Source organism: Cetorhinus maximus, chromosome 3 (assembly GCF_964194155.1).
Source record: "Cetorhinus maximus chromosome 3, sCetMax3.hap1.1, whole genome shotgun sequence".
NCBI lineage: Eukaryota > Metazoa > Chordata > Chondrichthyes > Lamniformes > Cetorhinidae > Cetorhinus > Cetorhinus maximus.
This window is the reverse complement of record NC_135881.1, coordinates 14,310,483-14,329,916: the sequence shown is the minus strand read 5'-3', so window position 1 is coordinate 14,329,916 and position 19,434 is coordinate 14,310,483. Positions and strand designations below refer to the sequence as shown.

Sequence of the window (19,434 nt, the reverse complement as noted above, 5' to 3'; positions counted from 1 at the left end):
GTCCAGATCTTGTTGCATTTGGACATGGACTGCTTCAGTACCTGAGCAGTCACAAATGGTGCTGAACATTGTGCAATCATCAGTGAACATCCCAACTTGTGACCTTATGATGGAAGGAAGGTCATTGATGAAGCAGCTGATGGTAGTTGGGCTGAGGACACTACCCCGGGGGACTCCTGCAGTGATGTCCTGGGACTGAGATGATTGACCTCCAACAACCACGACCATCTTCCTTTGTGCTAGTTATGACTTCAATCAGTGGAGAATTTTCCCCTGATTCCCATTCTACTCAAAGTCTCTTCATGTAATGAGCCTCTCACCCCAGGAATCAATCTAATGAACCTTTCTAGCATCCCCTCTAAGGCAAGTATATCCTTCCTTAGATAAGGTGACAAAAACTGAGCACAATACTCCAGCTGTTATCTCACCAAAGCCCTGTATAATTGCTGCAAGACTTCCTTTAGTTTTTATACTCCAATCCTCTTGCAATAAAGGCTAAAATACCATTTGTCTTCCTAATTTCTTCCTGTGCCTGATGTTAATTTTCCGCGATGCGTGTACAAGCCCCTCCAATTTCCACGGTATTTTTGTTTCATTTAAATCTGATTTAACTTTTGTTGAGTGGGATCCATTGGATCAGGGAGGTCCATAGAACAGTAGTACCCTTTAAGTCACAGAAGGCCATTATCGAATCCGTACTGTGCTCATGTTACAGCCCTGTCTTTGAAGCTGCCCCACCTCTCATTGAAACATTGCAATGATACCAACCCAGAAAGTTAGCAATATCTGACTGACGGCCTTTAATAAGTCTGCAACTTCCAAATCACACCTGAGTAAAGGTTCATGAAAACAAAGTGAAAGTGCAGTGGGACATGGGCGTTCCATGTGGGCATGTGTAACCAATGTTTAATGACTTGCATGAGGAGGCCATTCAGCCCCATGAGCTTTCTGCTACAACAGACCAGTTGAGAGTCAGCCACGTTGCTGTAGGACTGGAGTCACCTGTAGGCCAGACTGCAGTTTAGGTGGCAGCATTCCTCCCCCGGAGGGCATAAGGTATAGGAGCAGGATTAGACCAGGTGGCCCATCGTGTCTGCTCCACCATTCAATACAATCATGGCTGACCTTGGGCTTTAACTCCATTTTCCTGCCCATTCCCCATATCCCTTGATTTCCCTGAAGGTTAGTGAACCAGATGGGTTCTTACAACAATCTGGTACTTTCACGATTATTGATAAGATTAGCATTTGATTCCTGATTCATTAATTGAATTTAAATTCCCTGAGCTGCTGTGGTGGGATTTGAACTTGCATCTTGGGATCAATAGTCCTGGGCCTTTGGATTACTAGCCCAGCAACATTGCCACTATGCCACTGTCCCCCTTATAATGCCTGGTAACACTGCCCCACATTAGTAGCGATCGGTTTGCCCTCCCGCACTCCTCAAACTGCCTGGATAGAAACCAGTTCCCGATTGTGTCCGTAGTGATGAGTTTTAAGTGCAGCAAGTTATCTAAACTGAATCTCTGCTGCTTTATGTGGTCAGACCACGTGCCTCAACTGTCTGGTTCTGCAACTTCTAACAAGCTCACCCGTTGCAATAGGGAATAGATTCCTGTCAGCGGCGCCCCCCCCCCCCCAAACAAAAGAACGAAGTGCGTTGCTACGATGTTGTCCTGTAGGCTTGGCACACGTCAGCGGGCCAGGGTCTTACTAGAGCTGTTGGCCTCTTTCCTGTTGGAAGCCGTCCTAAGGCTTCCCAGCCTTACACGGGGCTGAACTGAACTGGCCCTGTCTGAACTCTTGTCTGGTCCATCTCATCCTAGACCGGGTTTGTGACGGGCAGCTTCCAGCTCCACGATGTCCTGTTTTATGGAGGGAGTGGCTTCACCATCATGCGATGTATGAGCTTTGCCTTGGAAAATGCTGAGAGGAAAGATGGGAACTACTCGATCCTGGACCTACTGATATACAACTTCTACCTCCCTTTCTTCTTTTTTGGACCTGTTATGACTTTTGATCAGTTCTACACTCAGGTAAACTTTGAAACAGCGCATGGGAGATTTAAGGAAAGACTGACATTTACGTAGTGCCTTTCACAACCTCGGGACGGCCCAGAGTGCTTCACAACACAGAAATGTGTGAACTTGGGGAAACAGCAACGACTCACAAACAACCCTCAGATAAAAATACACCCCTTGTGTTTTTTTTGTGATATCGTTAGCAGGATAAATATTGGCCACAACACTGGGGAGACCTCGCCTGTTGGTTCTCGAAATAGCGCCATGGGATCTATTACACCCACCTGAGAGGGAAGACATGGCCCTGGTTTAATGCCTCATCTGAAAGATGGCCTTTCTGACAGTGCAGCACCCCCTCAGTCCTGCAGTGGAGCATCAGTCTATGTGCACCAGTCTCTGGTGGGTGTTGAACAACATTCCCTCTAAGCTACGCAGGTGCACGTCTGCGCTGCAGTTGGTAATGTGTCATGTGAGAGAACAAATAGGCCACTCACTAGCAGCGGTCACTTTAAGGGGATCTTAAAGGGGTCACACATTGCAATAAAGGGGCCGTGCACAGGAATTAAAGGTAACATTGGTGTGTGGGTTGAGATCTACCAAATGGGATTGGGCTTGTCGACTCCTGATGACCTTTTCCTGTTACCAAAGGTTCTCTTACTCTGAGCCCTCGTGTCTCACAGGTAAAGCAACCAAAGTGCATTCGGAAAGAGAATGAGATGTGGAACATCAGGAAATATGCTTTAGCGCATCTTACTGTAATAATCCTCGTTGATGTCTTCTTCCATTACCTCTACATTCTGACCATCCCTTCAGACTTGAAGCTGGTGGCAAGCCTTTCCGACTGGGCATTAGGTAGGTCACCAGATTGCCCATTGCCTTGGCCTCCCGAACTCCCACCCCATCGGGGCTCCACGTCCATGTTCAAACCTCCACTCTTAAACCCTGCTTGACCATTGTCTCTAACCTCACTGACTCTCTGTCCCCTACCATGTGGATCTGAACATCCTCATCTTCTAGTACAAAATCCTCCGTCGCCTTTTTTTGGATTGGTCGCGCCCCACCCTCCCTCTGCAACTTCCCCCAGCCTTGCGCTCAGCTCCCTCTCTGCCCCTCTGAGTGTGGGCCACTGTCTGTACCACTGAAACTAGAATTCTTCTCCTCCTCCTCCCAAAACTACTATTTCAAAAGAATATATTGATTATTTAAAGATTAACATGAAAGAAAAGCAGAACACAACCAGTGAAATAGTTTTTAAGCATAGCTACTGTTGTAATGTAGGGTAGGCAAGATCTCATAAAAAGTAATGAGATAAACATTTCTCGATTCACATCCTGTATAAACCCAAGGCATACCACCATTTTTGTAGGAACTCTTTGCCCATCCATAGTCACTTAGATACATGGAGAAATAGAGGCACCCAGTAGTGCTGTGTTATAGATCACTCAGGTAGTTTAAGTGCTGTGGCGCTGTGCACTTTAACATAGTGTAGTCAAGCTATGGGCAATGATGGTAGTGGCTCCAACCTTCTTCCCATCACATGGCTGACCAGGAATCTCTCCCACTTTTACTTCCTGCCATTGATGTGTGTAGGAAGGATTATACAGGTTGATACAAGACCTGTTTGGCCACATTATGAACGCACCTTCCTTGGCCATCAAGTCCTGGGGTGGGACTTGAACCCAGAGCTTCTTGGCTCATGGCCCACTGCGCCACTAGAACTCCAATATAATGGCACCCACTAAACCAGAAAATCGAACCCTGCACTGATGGAATCCGCAGATTTTTACTGATGAACCTTGTCTTCCTTTTTGCCCCGATTTCACTTGCACAGCTTGTTTGGCTTATTTCAACCTGGTGTATGACTGGGTAAAGGCAGTCGTGATGTTCGGAGTGATTGGGACAGTGGCCAGGCTCGATTATCTCGACCCACCCAAACCACCAAAATGTATCACCATGCTGTATGTTTTTGCTGAAACGTAAGTGTTTTTTTCTCAATTCCAGTTTATTCCGTTTCCTCGCACTTGTCCTAAAGAAACAACTCGGAGTTGCTCCAAGGGTGGGGAATTGGGGATTAACGGCAAAAAAAAGATTGACTGCTGTTTTTCCCCGTTGCGCTTTGCGCCTGTCGCTGTAACAATGGAATTTTTCCGCCAGTCACGTTTAAAGAGGCTGATGTTACAAGGGAGCAGGCAGTGTGGATAGACTGGGGCAGGTCTGCTCTGTGGACTTAATGTCCTATTTTCTTTTCATTGAATTGTAGAACAGTACAGCATAGAAGGCCATTCAGCCCATCCAGTCTGCACCAGCTCTATTAAGGAACATGCTGGTTGATTCCACTCCCTGGCTCGTTTCTCCTTCATGAATTCAGTGAATTCCCTTTCGAATAAATCTATTTCGACTGTCCTTATCAGGTGGTACATCCCAAATCTTAATCTTGCATTACGTAAAGAAGCTTTTCCTCATTCTACCTTTGAGTCATTTGCCAACCATCTTAAATCTGTAGCCTCCAGCCATTTGATTTATTATATCTAAGTCCTTTGTGAATGTCAATACCTTTATCAACTCTTCTCTAAACCTTCTCTGCTCCAAGGAGAACCTTTTTTATTTACACTTGGGATGTTGGCGTTTCTGGCAATGCCAACATTTAATGGTTGTTCCTAATTGCCCTTGAGAAGGTGGTGGTGAGCCCCCTCCTCTGGCTGGAGGTGTTTGATCTCACATCTACCCCTAGTTAACACGGTGCCCATTAAATCCTTTGACTTAGAACTAGCTAAGAACCTATTTAAGCTCGGGATTGAGGGGTTCTATAGATAGAGGGTAGTTGAATGTTTGGCGGATGATGATGATTACTGAATTGTTGAGAGCGTGGACACGTCAGGCCAAGGTAGCCAGTTGGTCATGAATATGTGATCCCGGCCTTTATTTAAAAAATAAACGCTTGGAATAAGGGTGTTGCTGGCACTTACCACCCATCCCTAGTTGAGAAGGTAGTGATAAAGCTGCCTGTTTGAATGGCTGCAGTCTGCATGGTGAATCTCCTCCCACAGCGATGTTAGGGAGGGAGTTCCAAGGTTTTGACCCAGCAACGATAAAGGAGTAGTACAAGGTGAAACCACCATTCTGAGTGCTTCCTGATTAAAGAAGCACTGTGCAGCATGCTCCCTCTGAAGGCGGAATGGGTTGGGTAGATAAAGTCGTGGCTGGTCCGTGCTATGGACTAAACAGAGCTTCCGACTCTCTTTGCTTTCATGTCTTCTACCAATGAGAACGTGGGGCAAAGGAACAAATTTAAAATATTTCATACCGTCCGCTAAGCGTGTGCTTTATGTTTCAGGCACTTTGACAGGGGGATAAATGACTGGCTGTGCAAGTAAGTAACAAATGTTTGCTTTATTCGCTTTAATTTGCTCCCGGGGATGTGGGTGAAGCCGACGAGGCCCATATTTAGTGGCTGTCTCTAATTAGAAGGCGTTGGGAGTTTCTCGTGATGATAGTGCTCCCGTGACATTGCTGTGCACCAGTTGTCAACCGCATTTTCCACAGTGACCACACACCAAGAGTAATTCATTTGCTGCAAAGCACTTTGGGGCATTGTGAGGCTGTGAAGGGCGCTATATAAATGCAAGATCATTCTTTTGTAGCAAAATATCTTTGGCAAAGGCTGCCCCTGAAGGTTTATCTTTGGTGTGGGTGAGCTCTGCCTGGACAGAAAGCAGGGACACAGCTGACAATGTCAGCTGGGATGAGGTGGTGAAATTCAGATCGGCGCCTCCTGCTCTCCATCCAGTGAACTCCACCCAGAACTTTGACCCCTCCCCCCGCCACACACACACAACCTCACCTTCCCCCCCCCACCCCCCACCATCTTTGCTGGGAAGTGAAAGCAGGATAAGAGGAGATGGTGGTGTAGTGGTGACATCACTGGACTAGGGACAGGGTTCAAATCCCACCACGGCAGCTGATGGGATTTAAATTCAATTGATGAAATCTGGAATTATAAACCATCGTCGGATTGTTGTAAAAATCCATCTGGTTCACTAATGCCCCTTTAGGGAAGGAAATCTGCCCATCCTTACCTGGGTCTGGCCTACATGTGACTCCAGACCCACAGCGACGTGGTTGACTCTTAACTGCCCCTCTGAAATGGCCCAGCAAGCCGCTCCGTTCAAGGGCAATTAGGGATGGGGGGCAACAAATGCTGGGCCTTGCCACCGACACCCACATCCCATGAAAGAATAAAGGGGAAAGAAATAAGGTTTGGCCACGTTGGGCCCCACCATGATGGAATGGGTTGCTTGTACTCACCGCCAGTAACTGTATGACTCTGCCCCAGCGAGGGAAACGTCCGTAACAGAGCACTGCCCTCTAATTTTGCTTTTTTCCCCCCCAGGTACGTTTATGATTATCTGGGAGAAGACCACGACAACATTCTGAAGGAGCTCCTGGCAACAGTTTGCACCTTCTTGATCACTACACTCTGGCTAGGTCCAGGGAACCTGGTCTATATCTGGTCCGTGTGTAACTGCTTTGGCCTCAACTTTGAACTCTGGGTGCAAAAGTTCTTTCAGCGTGAACCCTTCGCATCAATGGAGGTAAAGCCCTAGTTTCAAAACACTTCCCTCGTTGGTTAATATTCTTCCCCCCACCCCCACCCCCTGCCCCTTGAAGGTGGGAGATTCTGCAACTATCCTGGCTCGGTTGGTACATGCTCTGCTCTGCTGAGCCACTCAGACCTCTTATTGACAATGCCTCATTTGGTAGTGCACTCACGTCTGAGTCCGAAGGTTGTGGGTCCAAGCCCACACTCCAGGGTTTGAGTATAAAAATGTAAACTGACATTCCAGTGCAGTACTAAGGGAGTGCTGCATTTTCAGAGGTGCTGTTTTTCACGATGAGATGCTAAACTGAGGCTCTTGCTGCCCTCTTGGGTGAACAGGAGAATGAGGACAGGAGTAGGCCATACGGCCCATCGAGCCTGCTTCGCCATTCAGTACGATCATGGCTGATCTTGGGCTTCAACTCCACTTTCCCACCTGCTCTCCATACCCCTTAATCCCCTGAGAGACCAAAAATCAGTCTGTCCCGGCCTTAAATATATTCAACGGTGGAGCATCCACAACCTCTAGGGTAGAGAATTCCAAAGATTCACATCTCTTCGATTGACATAATTTCTCCTCATCTCAGTCCTCAATGATCGACCCCTTATCCTGAGACTGTGCCACCATGTTTTAGGTTCCCCGACCAGCAGAGACAGCCTCTCAGCGCCCACCCTAACAAGCCCCTTCAGAATCTTGAAGGTTTCAATGAGATCGCCTCTCATTCTTCTAAACTCCAGAGAATGAAGGCCCAATTTATTCAGCCTCTCTCATCGTAGGACAACCCCCTCATCCCAGGGACCAATCTAGTCTACCTCGGCTGCACTGCTCCAATGGGTGGAAGCAAAAGAACCTGTGGAATTATTTTGAAGAGCAGCGGGGCTCTCCCTGGCCAATATTTATTTCTCAACCCACGTCACTTTTAAGAAAATTAAACAGATTATCGAGCCATTAACACATTGCTTTTTGTGGGAGCTTGCTGTGCACATATTAGCTGCTTTGTCCAGTAGTCATGGAAGGCCCGACAGAGATACAGAGGCTTCTTTCTTTCCAAGGTCCCAAGTTTTGATTGCCAATTCTAAGATAACTGGATTCAGCTGTTAGGAGCCCTATATTGTCTTCAGTAGGGAAGGAGCTCCCAATGACCTAATTTAAGCCGCCCCTTAAAACCTGCTTTTGACAACCTGTTCTAACATCATCTCATGTGTGCCGCTGGCAAGTCCTGACTAATGACGCTCCTTTTAAACACCTTGGGTCTTAGAGGTGCTCTATAAATGCAAGTTGTTGTTGATACCAGCTGGAAAGTGTAAGTATGTGTAATGCGGAGGTGGGTGGAGGGTGGGGAAAGGTTGGGATCAGATGAACTGGATTGCAGCGAAGGCCAGTAGAACACAGCTGGGGGGTGTAGTGTGTGTGAGACTTTAGGAAATCGAGGTGGAAGTGGGGTCAGAGGAAAATAGTAATCGGAAAGAAAGCCTAGAGCTCGCTGAATTACAGGGGATTTTTTTTATTCATTTATGAGATGTGAGCATCACTGACAATTACCCATCCCTAATTGCCCTTGAGACAACTGAGTGGCTTGCTAGACCATTTCAGAGGGCAGGTAAGAATCAACTGCATTGCTATGGGTCTGGAGCCACACGTAGACCAGACAGGGTAAGGTCAGCAGATTGCGTTCCCTAAAGGGCATCAGTGAGTCGGAGGCATTATTACAACAATCCTCCCCAGTTCCACGGATCACCATTACCGGCGCTAGCTTTTTAAATTCCAGATTTATGTAATTAATTCAATTTAAATCCCCCTAGCTGCTGTGCTAAGATTTGAACTCATGTCCTCTGAATAGTCATTTGGTAGAACAGAACTTGAGTATTACTAAAAAAAGACACATGCTGTCGAAGCTGTTCATCTCACACTTACCAGGACAATTCACAAGAATGCCAAATGCAAAAGGAAGAATAATTTACACTTCATGAAAAGAGAGTGCTGATTGGTTGGCAAGTGGACTCAAATTGGTAAAGGCATTGCCATGGAGAACGCACCAGTCAACTGATCACTGATAGTTAGCTGCCAAACTTTGTTTAAATCAAAACCAGTCAGGTTCACTCTGATTGGTCAAGGCATTGTCCTGGGGAATGAACCAGAGAATGTCTATTGCCTATTTTGTTTTGTTGAAACAGGTGCAGTGTTGCAACAACCATTCAGCACTCTCTTCTCATGAAGTATAAATTGTTGTCCCCTTTACCTTTGGTATTCTTGTGAATTGTCCCGATAAGTGCCAGGCATTGCCACGGAGAATGCACCAGTCAACTGATCACTGATAGTTAACTGCCAAACTTTGTTTAAATTGAAACCAGGTAGGTTGACTCTGATTGGTCAAGGCATTGTTCTGGGGAATGAACCAGAGAATGTCTATTGCCTATTTTGTTTTGTTGAAACAGGTGCAGTGTTGCAACAACCATTCAGCACTCTCTTCTCATGAAGTATAAATTGTTGTCCCCTTTACATTTGGTATTCTTGTGAATTGTCCTGATAAGTGCCAGATAAAAAAAGTTTGACAACATGCAATACTCAAGTTCTCTGAATCATTAGTCAAGGCCTCTGGATTACCAGTCCAGTAACAAACCACTATGGTACCATTCCCAGTAGGGAGTACACACTCACAATCATAAAGATCTGATGGTACTAAGACAGGATTATTTTTCTTCTGGCAAGAACCAGGGAAAAAGGGAATAATAATCATAGCGCTAGAGGAGGAGGAGGAGTAGAGTGCAAGCCTTTCCTTTGGGAAGAGTGGAAAGAAAGGCGGAGGAAGAGAATGCCAGTCGAGAAAGCGTTTTGGAACATCAAATAAAAGAGACCTAAAGGGATATTCTTTGTTCAGTGACATCATTGTGTGATGTTATCACATCAAATGGCAAAAAAACATCTGGAGAAGAAGTAATGTGTGTTTGAATTATATTCAATTAAATATTGTTTTTGTTTTTTGTGTCATAGGAACATAGGAGCAGGAGGAGGCCATTCGGCCCCTCGTGCCTGCTCCACCATTCAACTAGATGATGGATGATCCTCTAGCTCAACGCTATTTTCCCACACCGCCCCGTACCCCTTGATATTGTCAATATCTAGAAACCTGTCGATCTCTGTCTTGAACATGCTCAATGACTGAGCCTCCGCTGCCCTGTAGAGTAGAGGATTCCAAAGATTCACACCCTCTGAGTGAAGAAGTTCTTCCTCATCTCAGTCTTAAATGGCCCGCCCCCTTATTCCGAGACTCTGTCTCCTGGTTCTGGACATCTACCCACACCGGCTCCCACAATCAGGGGAAGCACCCGTACTGCATCTACCCTGTCGAGCTCTGTAAGAATTTTGTACTTTTCAATGTCCCTGGACAGGAGTGACACCCTGTGAAATGTTGACAGGCTGTATATATTTAAGGATCACTGAGCAGTTGATTCTAAATCGCCTTCAATGAGTCATGAGAAGGCAGCTGGCCACTTTGTGGTGGGAATGGTGAGGTCAGCTCTCCCGCCAATAATATTTAATGTGTATGAGGGGTTTTTGTGATAAGAAATTTATTCAATGATATGGGGTTTGCTGGCAAATTTGGAATTAGAGCCCAGATTACATCAAAGGAGGAGGCTATTCAGCCTGTCGTGCCTGTGCTGGGTCTTTGAAAGAGCAGACGTGCTTAGTCCTCTGTCTGTAACCCTGAAAGATCCTCATCCTCAAGTACCTGCCCAAATCCCTTTCAAAATTATTTATGGAATCAGCTTCCACTACCTTTCCAACCCCGACAACTCTGAGTGGAAAAAATCCTCCTCGTGGAATCATAGAACGATTTACAGCATAGAAAGTGGCCGCTCAGCCCATCATCTCTGTGTCAACCGAAGCAAAGCTATCCAGCCTAATCCCACCCGACAGCCCTTGGCTGTACTTCCAATGCATATCCAAATATTTTTTTAAAAATGGGTTGAGGATTTCTGCTTCTACCACCCTTTCAAGGGCAATTAGGGATGGGCAATCAATGCTGGCCTAGCCAGCGACGCCCACATCCCATGAACGAATAAAAAAAGACCCTTTCAGGCAGTGAGTTCCAGACCCCCATCACCCTCTGGGTAAAAAGATTTCTCCTCAAGACCGCTCTAATGCTTCTACTAACTACTTTAAATCCATGCCCCCTCCCGGTAATCTAAAACTCTCCATTCCTGTCAACGTCCTCGTAAATCTCCTCGGTACCCTCTCTAGTCTGTTTACACCTTCCCTGTATTGGTGATGACTGGAATTAAACGCAGAGCTCTAGCTGTGGTCTGGCGAGTGCTTTACATAGTTTCAACATTACCTCCCTGCTCGCACATTCTGTGCCTTGGCCAACAAAGGAAAGGATCCCATCTGCCGCCTTAACCACCTCGTCGACCTTCAGGAGTCTGTGGACGTGCACTCCAAGGTCTATCCATTCCACCTCGCTTCTCAGCATGTGACCATTCGTTGTGTATTCCCTTGCCTCGTTTATCCTCACTAACTCGCACTTCCCCAGATTGAATTCCCTTTGCCACTTTTCTGCCCACATGAATGGGGTCCACTGGCATCTTCCCTGCAGGCGAAAGCTCTCTTCCTCACCATCAGCCGCCTGGCCAATCACACGGTTGTCTTCTTTTCTCCCCCCCCAGGCTAACCAAATGTCTGAGTCAATGTCCCGACGAATCAGAGGAGTGTTCGGTGCTGCAAACTTCTGGGCTATTGTTTTGTACAACGTCCTTTCACTGAACAGCGTTGACTTTGCTGCACTGGTCGCTAGGAGGTTGATCCTCACTGGTAAGTTTTATCATATGGGGTGGGCTAATTAACACGGTTTCACTGAGGTTAGGCATAGGCTGGTTTACTTTGATGCCCGTTGCCTCACAGACCCACCTTCCGGTATCTGGTGGGTTCGATTCTGTGCCGCAAGTCTCTGTGACCTGATAAGGCAGTGGATTGCAGTATTGGGTTGCAGTTACCAAAGGCTGGTGCAGGCATGACGGGCTGAATGGCTACCTTCTGCGTCTTGGATTCCATGGATGGTCTGCTCCAAGGCATCTGCCAATGCCAATCATTGCCCCGATGCCAGGAGAAAAGTGTCTAAAAGTGGGCATGGTGGAAACTCCCCATTTGATAATTAGTTCAGGCCGAAGACCTCCACTCAGTGCCTCTCCAGGGCACTGTGGCTGAAGGTAGGAAATCTGGAGCTGGCAGATCAGGTCTCACGGTCTGGTAGCGCTGTTTACTTGCTGGCCCAGCAATTGGCATTGACCCCTATCACCACCTTGCCACATTTACAGTGCTACAGGTACCAGCTGGCAGGAAAGCCTCACCCACCTGGCCATTATTCACGCGAGGCTGGCACAGTGAAGTGGGAGAGTATAAACACATGAACCTGTTTGAATATACACGCTTTCAGCAGCGGTCTCTACTGCCGATCAGGAACTGAACACCCGACTGATAGTCATCTCCTTAACTCTTCCCGCCGCTTGCGCACACTCTTTTGTCACCTGCACACTCTCTACCTACCCTATTTTAAACCACTTGAGGGAGGATTGCAGTTTTTTTTAAAAATATTCTTTCACGGGATGTGGGTGTCACTGGCAAGGCCAGCATTTGTTGCCCATCGCTAATTGCCCTTGATCTGAGTGGAGTGCTAGGCCATGTCAGAGGGGCAGTTAAGAGCCAACCACATTGCAGTGGGTCTGGAGTCACATGTAGGCCAGACCAGGTAAGGATGGCAGATTTCCTTCCCTAAAGGACATTAGTGAACAAGATGGGTTTTTACGACACAGATAAAGGATATTTGACCTGTATTTTATGACAATTAATGATAGTTTCCTGGTCACCATTACTGAAATTAGCTTTATATTCCAGAATTTTTTAATTTAAATTTAAATTCCACCAATTGCCATGGTGGGATTTGAACCCACGCCCCTAGAGTCTGAGTCTCTGGATTACTAGTCCAGTGACATGACCACTCTGCCACTGTCTCCCCAGTATCACATGACTTTAAGGGTGGCAGAAGGTGAATTGACTGGACCTTGGTCCTTTTTCATTTAGCAATTTTTAATGTTTAAAATGATTAATTGCCACTGTGTTTCTACCTGACATAACCCAGGCCACGGTTGACTGTGTTGCCAACAGCTTGCTATTTCTCTGTGAATGATCATTATTGTCAAGAAAACTTACAAGTGTTCAAGGTGCCCAGGACTGTACAAGAAAACAAACAGGTGATGTGAAAACGCGTAAAGAGCTGAGCTACAACCCAGTGGGTTGAATCGAACAGGACAGAAGAGTCTGTAGGAAGACATGGCAGATATCAAGGGAGGAGCTAGTCCTGAAATAAAGCTGCTGGAGATCCACTGGACGGAGAGTTGCTTGATGTTCTTTTCCTGGAGCAAGCTCTCCTGCAGGCTACCTTATACAAGGGAGAAGAGAAACTGGCAGGAGTGCTAGGGGATGGTTAAATACAGGTCGAGTAACTTTACCAGTACTTATGAAAACCAAATACATTCAAACTCCAAACGTTTTCATTTGAACATGCTATGCAGTTAATTTGTATGTTAACAAAGCAATGTAATATTATATTACAGGTATAATAAGTGTTAACAGGTAAGAAGTAGGGTGTGAGAGAGTTGGCAAATGGAGAAACAACCTAGTATTTGTGGACTGTAGCTAGCCTAGGCTCAGGCTATTGTAATGTAAGTAGGCCTTGGTTTACAATATATACGGTAGATCTGAAAGCCAAACTTCTCTGAATATCAAAATGTAATTGGTCCCAAGGGTTTCGGATAAAGGATACTTGACCTGTAATAGGAAGATATTTACATAGCATCTTTCATGTCCTCGGGCAGTCCCAAAGTGCTGCAGAGCAAATGAAGTACTTTTGAAGTTTTGGTAACGCTTTGAGACACAGTAGACAATTGACACACAGCGAGTTCCCACAAACAGCAATGTGACAACGCTCAGATGATCATTGGGTGAGGGATAAATATTGCCAAAAACACGAAAAACTGCCCTGCTCTTCTTCAAAATAATGCTGTTGTGTTTTTTACATCCATCTGAGGGGGCAGAAGGGACAATGGTTTATCATCTCACCTCAAAGAAGGCACCTCTGTCAGTGCAACACTCCCTCAGTACAGAGTGTCGGCCTGGATTATATTCTCAAATCTCTAGAGTGGGACTTGAATCCACTGAACTCCAGATGACTTGGAAGTGAGAGAGTGATGCACAGTGAGATAAGGTTAACATCCTACATTTCGACAATTATACACAGTTTGGGTGAGACCTTACCTGGAATACGGTGTGCAGTTTTGGTCTCCATATTTAAGGAAAGATACACTTGCGTTGAGGTGGTGCAGCAAAGGTTCACTCGACTGGCTTCTGGGATGAGAGGGTTGTCCTACGATGAGAGGCTGAGTAAATTGGGTCTATGTTCTCTGGAATTTAGAAGACAGATGATCTCATTGAAACAGTCAAGATTCTGAAGGGGCTCAACAGGTTAGATACTGAGGCCTTGTTTCCCCTGCCTGGAATTGAGGTGGTTCAGAGGGGGTTTAATAGATTGATACCTGGAATGAGCGGGTTGTCTTCTGAGGAAAGATCGGACAGGCTAGGCTTGTTTCCACTGGAGTTTAGAAGAGTGAGGGGTGATTTGACTGAAGTATACAAGATCCTGAACGGCATTGACAAGGTGGACGTCAAAAGGATGTTTCCTCTTGTGGGTGAGTCCAGGACTAGAGGGTACTGTTTTAAAATTAGGAGTTGCCCTTATAGGACAGAGACGAGGAGAAATATTTTCTCTGAGGGTTGTGCGACTTTGGAACTCTCTGTCTCAGAAGGTGGTGGAGGTGGGGTCATTGAATATTTTTAAGGTGGAGGTAGATAGATTCTTGTTAGGCAAGGGAATCAAAGGCTATCGGGGTTAGATGGGAATGTGGAAATTGAAACACAAACAGATCAGCCATGATCATACTGAATGGCAGAGCAGGCTTGAGGGGCCGAATGGCCTACTTCTGCTCCTATTTCGTATGTTCATATGTAACACAGGGCCACAGTCTCAGAATAAGAGACCAACCATTTAGGACTGAGCTGAAGAGTAGTTCCTTCACTCAAAGGGATGTGAATCTTTGGAATTCTCTGTCCCAGAGGGTCATGGATGCCCCAACGTTGAGTATATTTAAGGCTGGGATAGACAGATTTTTGGTCTCCTAGGGAATTAAGGGATATGGGGATTGGGTGGGAAAATGGAGTTGAAGCCCAAGATCAGCCATGATCGTATTGAATGGTGGAACAGATTCGACAGGCCGTGTGGTCTACTCCTGCTCCTATTTCTTATGTTCTTATTAGGTTACTTATGGAGTAAACTGATGAACAGATTCTGAGCAAATGTGACTTAGATTATCTCCTAGAGGTGGCAGATTCACATTGCGTTGATTCAGGGGTGAGTTTGCATCAAGCCTTCTACCGAACGTTTGGTTTAATCGTTCTTCATGTGATTCCTGTTCACACGCAAATTACTTGATAAACTGCAAACTGCATTTTTAAAAAAAATAGTGTCTTTAATCTGCCAGGCAGTGATAGGAGAAGCGTCTGTCGAATAGCACAGCGCAGACCGAGGCTATTCAGCCCATCGTGCCTTTGCAGGCTCTTTGAAAGGGTCGCCCTTTTCTCTTTGTTAAGAAGGGAACTGAGTGAGTATTGAGGAGGTTGGAGTGCTCGAATGCCTCCGGTGGCACAGTGAGAGACAGGTTGCGAAGGAGGGGGAGGGATTCATGTATCAAAGCCACAAAGAACGTGTGGTAGGGAGAAGATGCGAAAGAGGACAGTTGCTACGCCGATCTGCAGTATTAATTTGCTTTCGGGGTGTTTCCAATTGAAAGGGACAGGAAATGTTGTCACCATGATGGGGGTCATGAACCCTCAGGAAGGTATAACTCCCAAAAAGCATCTCTCGCTTTCTGCCATCTTGAAAGTACTTGGATTGCACCCGGTCTGAGTTGCAGGGGAGGGGTTACATCTGGGTGTGAGATCTTTATTGACGCGTTACTCAAACGCAGTGAATTAACATATATGACTGGGTGGCCGGTACACGTAAAATCACGGTACAACGTTGTACTCCACTTCCCTATTTTTGATTTTTCAGTAAGCGCTGCTGAAAAATCCATGTGCATGGAGCTGTGATGCCCTCCCTTGTTAAATAGCGTGGCAATGCTTCACCGTCTAGGCTGACACAAGAGAATGGCGATTTGGGCAAAGTGCAGGAGGGAATGTCAGTAACAATAGAATTGGTGACAGGGGAGGCGGGTTGGGTGGGAGGGGTGGTGACTTGCTGGTTCTCCATCTCCTCCCTAACCCACCCCCCCACCCTCCTCCTTCTCCGCACACTTCTCTCAGACAAACACTCGTTTAATTAAAGTAAGGCCGACCTGCTCTTTGCAATCAGCTCCATTGCCAGTAAAAGCACACGGGACAAATGGTCCCCCTGCTGCCCTCAATGCTGCCATTTACCAGGCCCGAGAGTTCTGGCAAGATCCGATTTGACCCGATTCACTCGCAGCTGAAGGCTTCTTGGTTAAAAAAAGTATATGTTTTTTTTTGGGATCCGGTTCCAGGCTCTTTAGAAATTGTGTTTTTTTTTCTCTTTTTAAAAAAATACAATTACAGGATTTCCCTGGAGCCCATTGAGTATCCTCTTTGTGACCTACTGCGGAGTTCAGTTGATCAAGGAGAATGAACGCAGATTGGCACTGGAAGATGACAAAAAGAAGGTGGACTAGAGGACTGGCCAAGAGAGGAAAAGAAAATGGAGAGAGAAAAGCTTCCCTGTAAACAGTTACTCAATTGGCCACTTGTGAGGTGTACAAGGAAGAAAGGCTTTGGATTGCACAAACCAGCACTTGTCCGAATAAATTGTAACATGGCCGAACTGGTCAATTCCACTCCTTCCTTCAACTCCTACAGCATTGCGAAAAAGACTCCGTTTGACCGTGGCCGGGATTTTCCAGCTCCGCCCGCCACCCGGGATCTTCCGGTCCCGCCAAAAGCCAGCGGACCTTTGATCTTTGGCTGGCCGGCTGCATCCCCCTGCAACCGGGCCTGGCCCGGCGAGGCCGGAAAATCCCGGCCTGGCGAGGCCGGAAAATCTGTGGGCCCTCATTTTAACAGCTCGATCCCTGTCCTGGAGAAGGCCATTTGGGCCTGTTCTTACCACCCACCCCCCCCACTCCTCATTCATTTAGACCATGGCTGATCTGTACCTCAACTCTATCCGCCCACACCCAGTGGCTCCTTCCTTCACTCACCTGAAAGTCAAGTCCGCCTTATCTCTCCCAGCGCACTGGCCTCCAGGGATAGCCTGGGGCTTGACTGAGTGAGGCACACGGGGACGATGTAGAGATTCTCACTGGCCCTCCCACCCCACAGCAACCCAGGTGACAATCGCCTTGTCCGGAGGTTCCGTCACCCCCTCGCTAGACAATTCATTAGAGAACAAGACAAGCACAGAAAGAAGCCATTCAGCCCATCGTGCCTGTTCTGGCCCTTTTTGAAAACCCTGTTTTCTCGTAGCCCACCCTTTTTCTTTTCCTGTTCCAAGCATTCATCCAATTCGATTTTGAAAGTTAGTATAGAACCTGTTCCTACCGGCCTTTCAGGCCGTGCGTTCCAGGTCACAACGCCTCACGGTATTTTTTTAAAAACAAAAAAAAAATCCTGGTGTCGGAAAATCCTGGAAAACTGCGCCACCAGGTCACAAACAAAAACAGGGAGTGCGGAAAATGGTCTGGCAGCATCTCTGGAGCGAGGAACAGAGTTAATGTTTCGAGTCCCATACGACTTTTCTTCGGAACTACCCAGTCACAGCCTTTTTCCGGGGGCTTCCGTGAGGCTCCTCTCAGTTATGGCAGGAGAGCCTCCCCCCTGCCTCGCACCACCGCCCAGTAGCAGGTTTTCAGGGACGCGGGAGGGGAAATTGCTGGGAAGGCCTTTCGGAGTTCTGTGGGTTTTGAACGGCAGGGATGGAATTGGCGACTAAAAGACTAAGAATTAACAAAGAATCATTGTTCCCTAATTATTCAGCTGCGAACTTTTTCTCTCTCCGTCCATGTGTTCCTGACACTCCGCACGCCAGTAATTAATTATTGTCAAAGATTTAATTTATTCTGTTCAATTCTGAAGTTTTTATATCACAAATACACGGCGTCTCGGGTTTATGTGAAGGATAACTGTAGATAACAGACTGTGAGCTCTCGAACCTCTTCCTCCCAGTCTCACTGCTCCTTCGAGCTGCACTGGTTAATAAACTAATTTATAAGCACTTCACAGACGGAAGAGAAATAAATGCAAAGTTGGACTCAACGCCTTAGTTTCCTGTGTTTTTTTTTCCCCTCTCGAGCTCTGAGGGCTCTCACCTCTGAGCGCTTCACCCGTCATCTTGACCTGTTTACTGTTTATTTACGTCTGTCCTGCTCTACTACAGTTGTACAGGGTTTTGGTGAGACCACATCTGGATAAGTGTGTGCAGTTTTGGTCTCTACATTTAAGGATACTGGAGGCGGTTCAGCGAAGGTCCCATAAGACATAGGAGCAGAAATTAGGCCATTCGGCCCATCGAGTCTGCTCCGCCATTCGATCATGGCTGATAAGTTTCTCAACCCCATTCTCCCGCCTTCTCCCCGTAACCTTTGATCCCCTTACCAATCAAGAACCTATCTATCTCGGTCTTAAATACACTCAAAGACCTGGCCTCCACAGCCTTCTGTGGCAATGAATTCCATAGATTCACCACTCTCTGGCTAAAGAAGTTTCTCCTCATCTCTGTTCTAAAAGGTCTTCCCTTTACTCTGAGGCTGTGCCCTCGGGTCCTAGTCTCTCCTACTAATGGAAACATCTTCCCCATGTCCACTCTATCCAGGCCTTTCAGTATTCTGTAAGTTTCAATCAGATCACCCCTCATCCTTCTAAACTCCATCGAGTATAGACCCAGAGTCCTCAATTGTTCCTCACATGTTAAGCCTTTCATTCCTGGGATCATTCTTGTAAACCTCCTCTGGACCCTCTCCAGGGCCAGCATATCCTTCCCGAGATACGGGGCCCAAAATTGCTCACAATATTCTAAATGTGGTCTGACCAGAGCCTTATAAAGCCTCAGCAGCACATCCCTGCTTTTATATTCTAGTCCTCTCGAAAAAAAATGCCAACATTGCATTTGCCTTCCTAACTACCGACTCAACCTGCAAGTTAACCTTAATAGAATCCTGGACTAGTACTCCCAATTCTGAATTCTCTCCCCATTTAGAAAATAGTCTATGCCTCTAATCTTCCTACCAAAGTGCATGACCTCACACTTCCCCACGTTGTATTCCATCTGCCACTTTGTCCATTCTCCTAACCTGTCCAAATCCTTCTGCAGCCTCCCCGCCTCCTCAATACTACCTGTCCCTCCACCTATCTTTGTATCATCTGCAAACTTAGCCAGGATGCCCTCAGCTCCTACATCTAGATCATTAATACATAAAGTGAAAAGTTGTGGTCCCAACACTGACCCCTGCGGAACTCCACTAGTCACCTGTCGCCATCCTGAGAAGGACCCCCTTATCCCCACTCTCTGCCTCCTGCCAGACAGCCAATCTTCTATCCATGCTAGTACCTTGCCTCTAACACCATGGGCTCTTATCTTACTGAGCAGCCTCCTGTGCGGCACCTTGTCAAAGGCCTTCTGGAAGTCCAAGTAGATAACATCCATCGGCTCTCCTTTGTCTAACCTCCTCGTTACCTCCTCAAAGAATTCTAACAGATTTG

General features: G+C 46.6%; 1 protein-coding gene across 5 annotated transcripts in view; it reads left to right on the top strand.

Annotated features, from left to right (window-relative positions):
- Positions 1-19,434, top strand: part of hhatlb (hedgehog acyltransferase like, b) — an 85,473-nt gene that overhangs the window by 46,219 nt on the left and 19,820 nt on the right. For 3 of the 5 annotated variants that reach the window (XM_078536637.1, XM_078536644.1, XM_078536630.1), the window contains 6 exons: positions 1,826-2,035; positions 2,701-2,872; positions 3,852-3,996; positions 5,355-5,390; positions 6,411-6,612; positions 11,283-11,427. In XM_078536637.1, coding sequence (XP_078392763.1) covers positions 1,826-2,035; positions 2,701-2,872; positions 3,852-3,996; positions 5,355-5,390; positions 6,411-6,612; positions 11,283-11,427 — 910 coding nt within the window. Of the gene's footprint in view, positions 1-1,825; positions 2,036-2,700; positions 2,873-3,851; positions 3,997-5,354; positions 5,391-6,410; positions 6,613-11,282; positions 11,428-16,299; positions 17,992-19,434 lie in introns of those variants that run through there. The other 2 variants (XM_078536649.1, XM_078536650.1) reach the window with 1 other exon arrangement.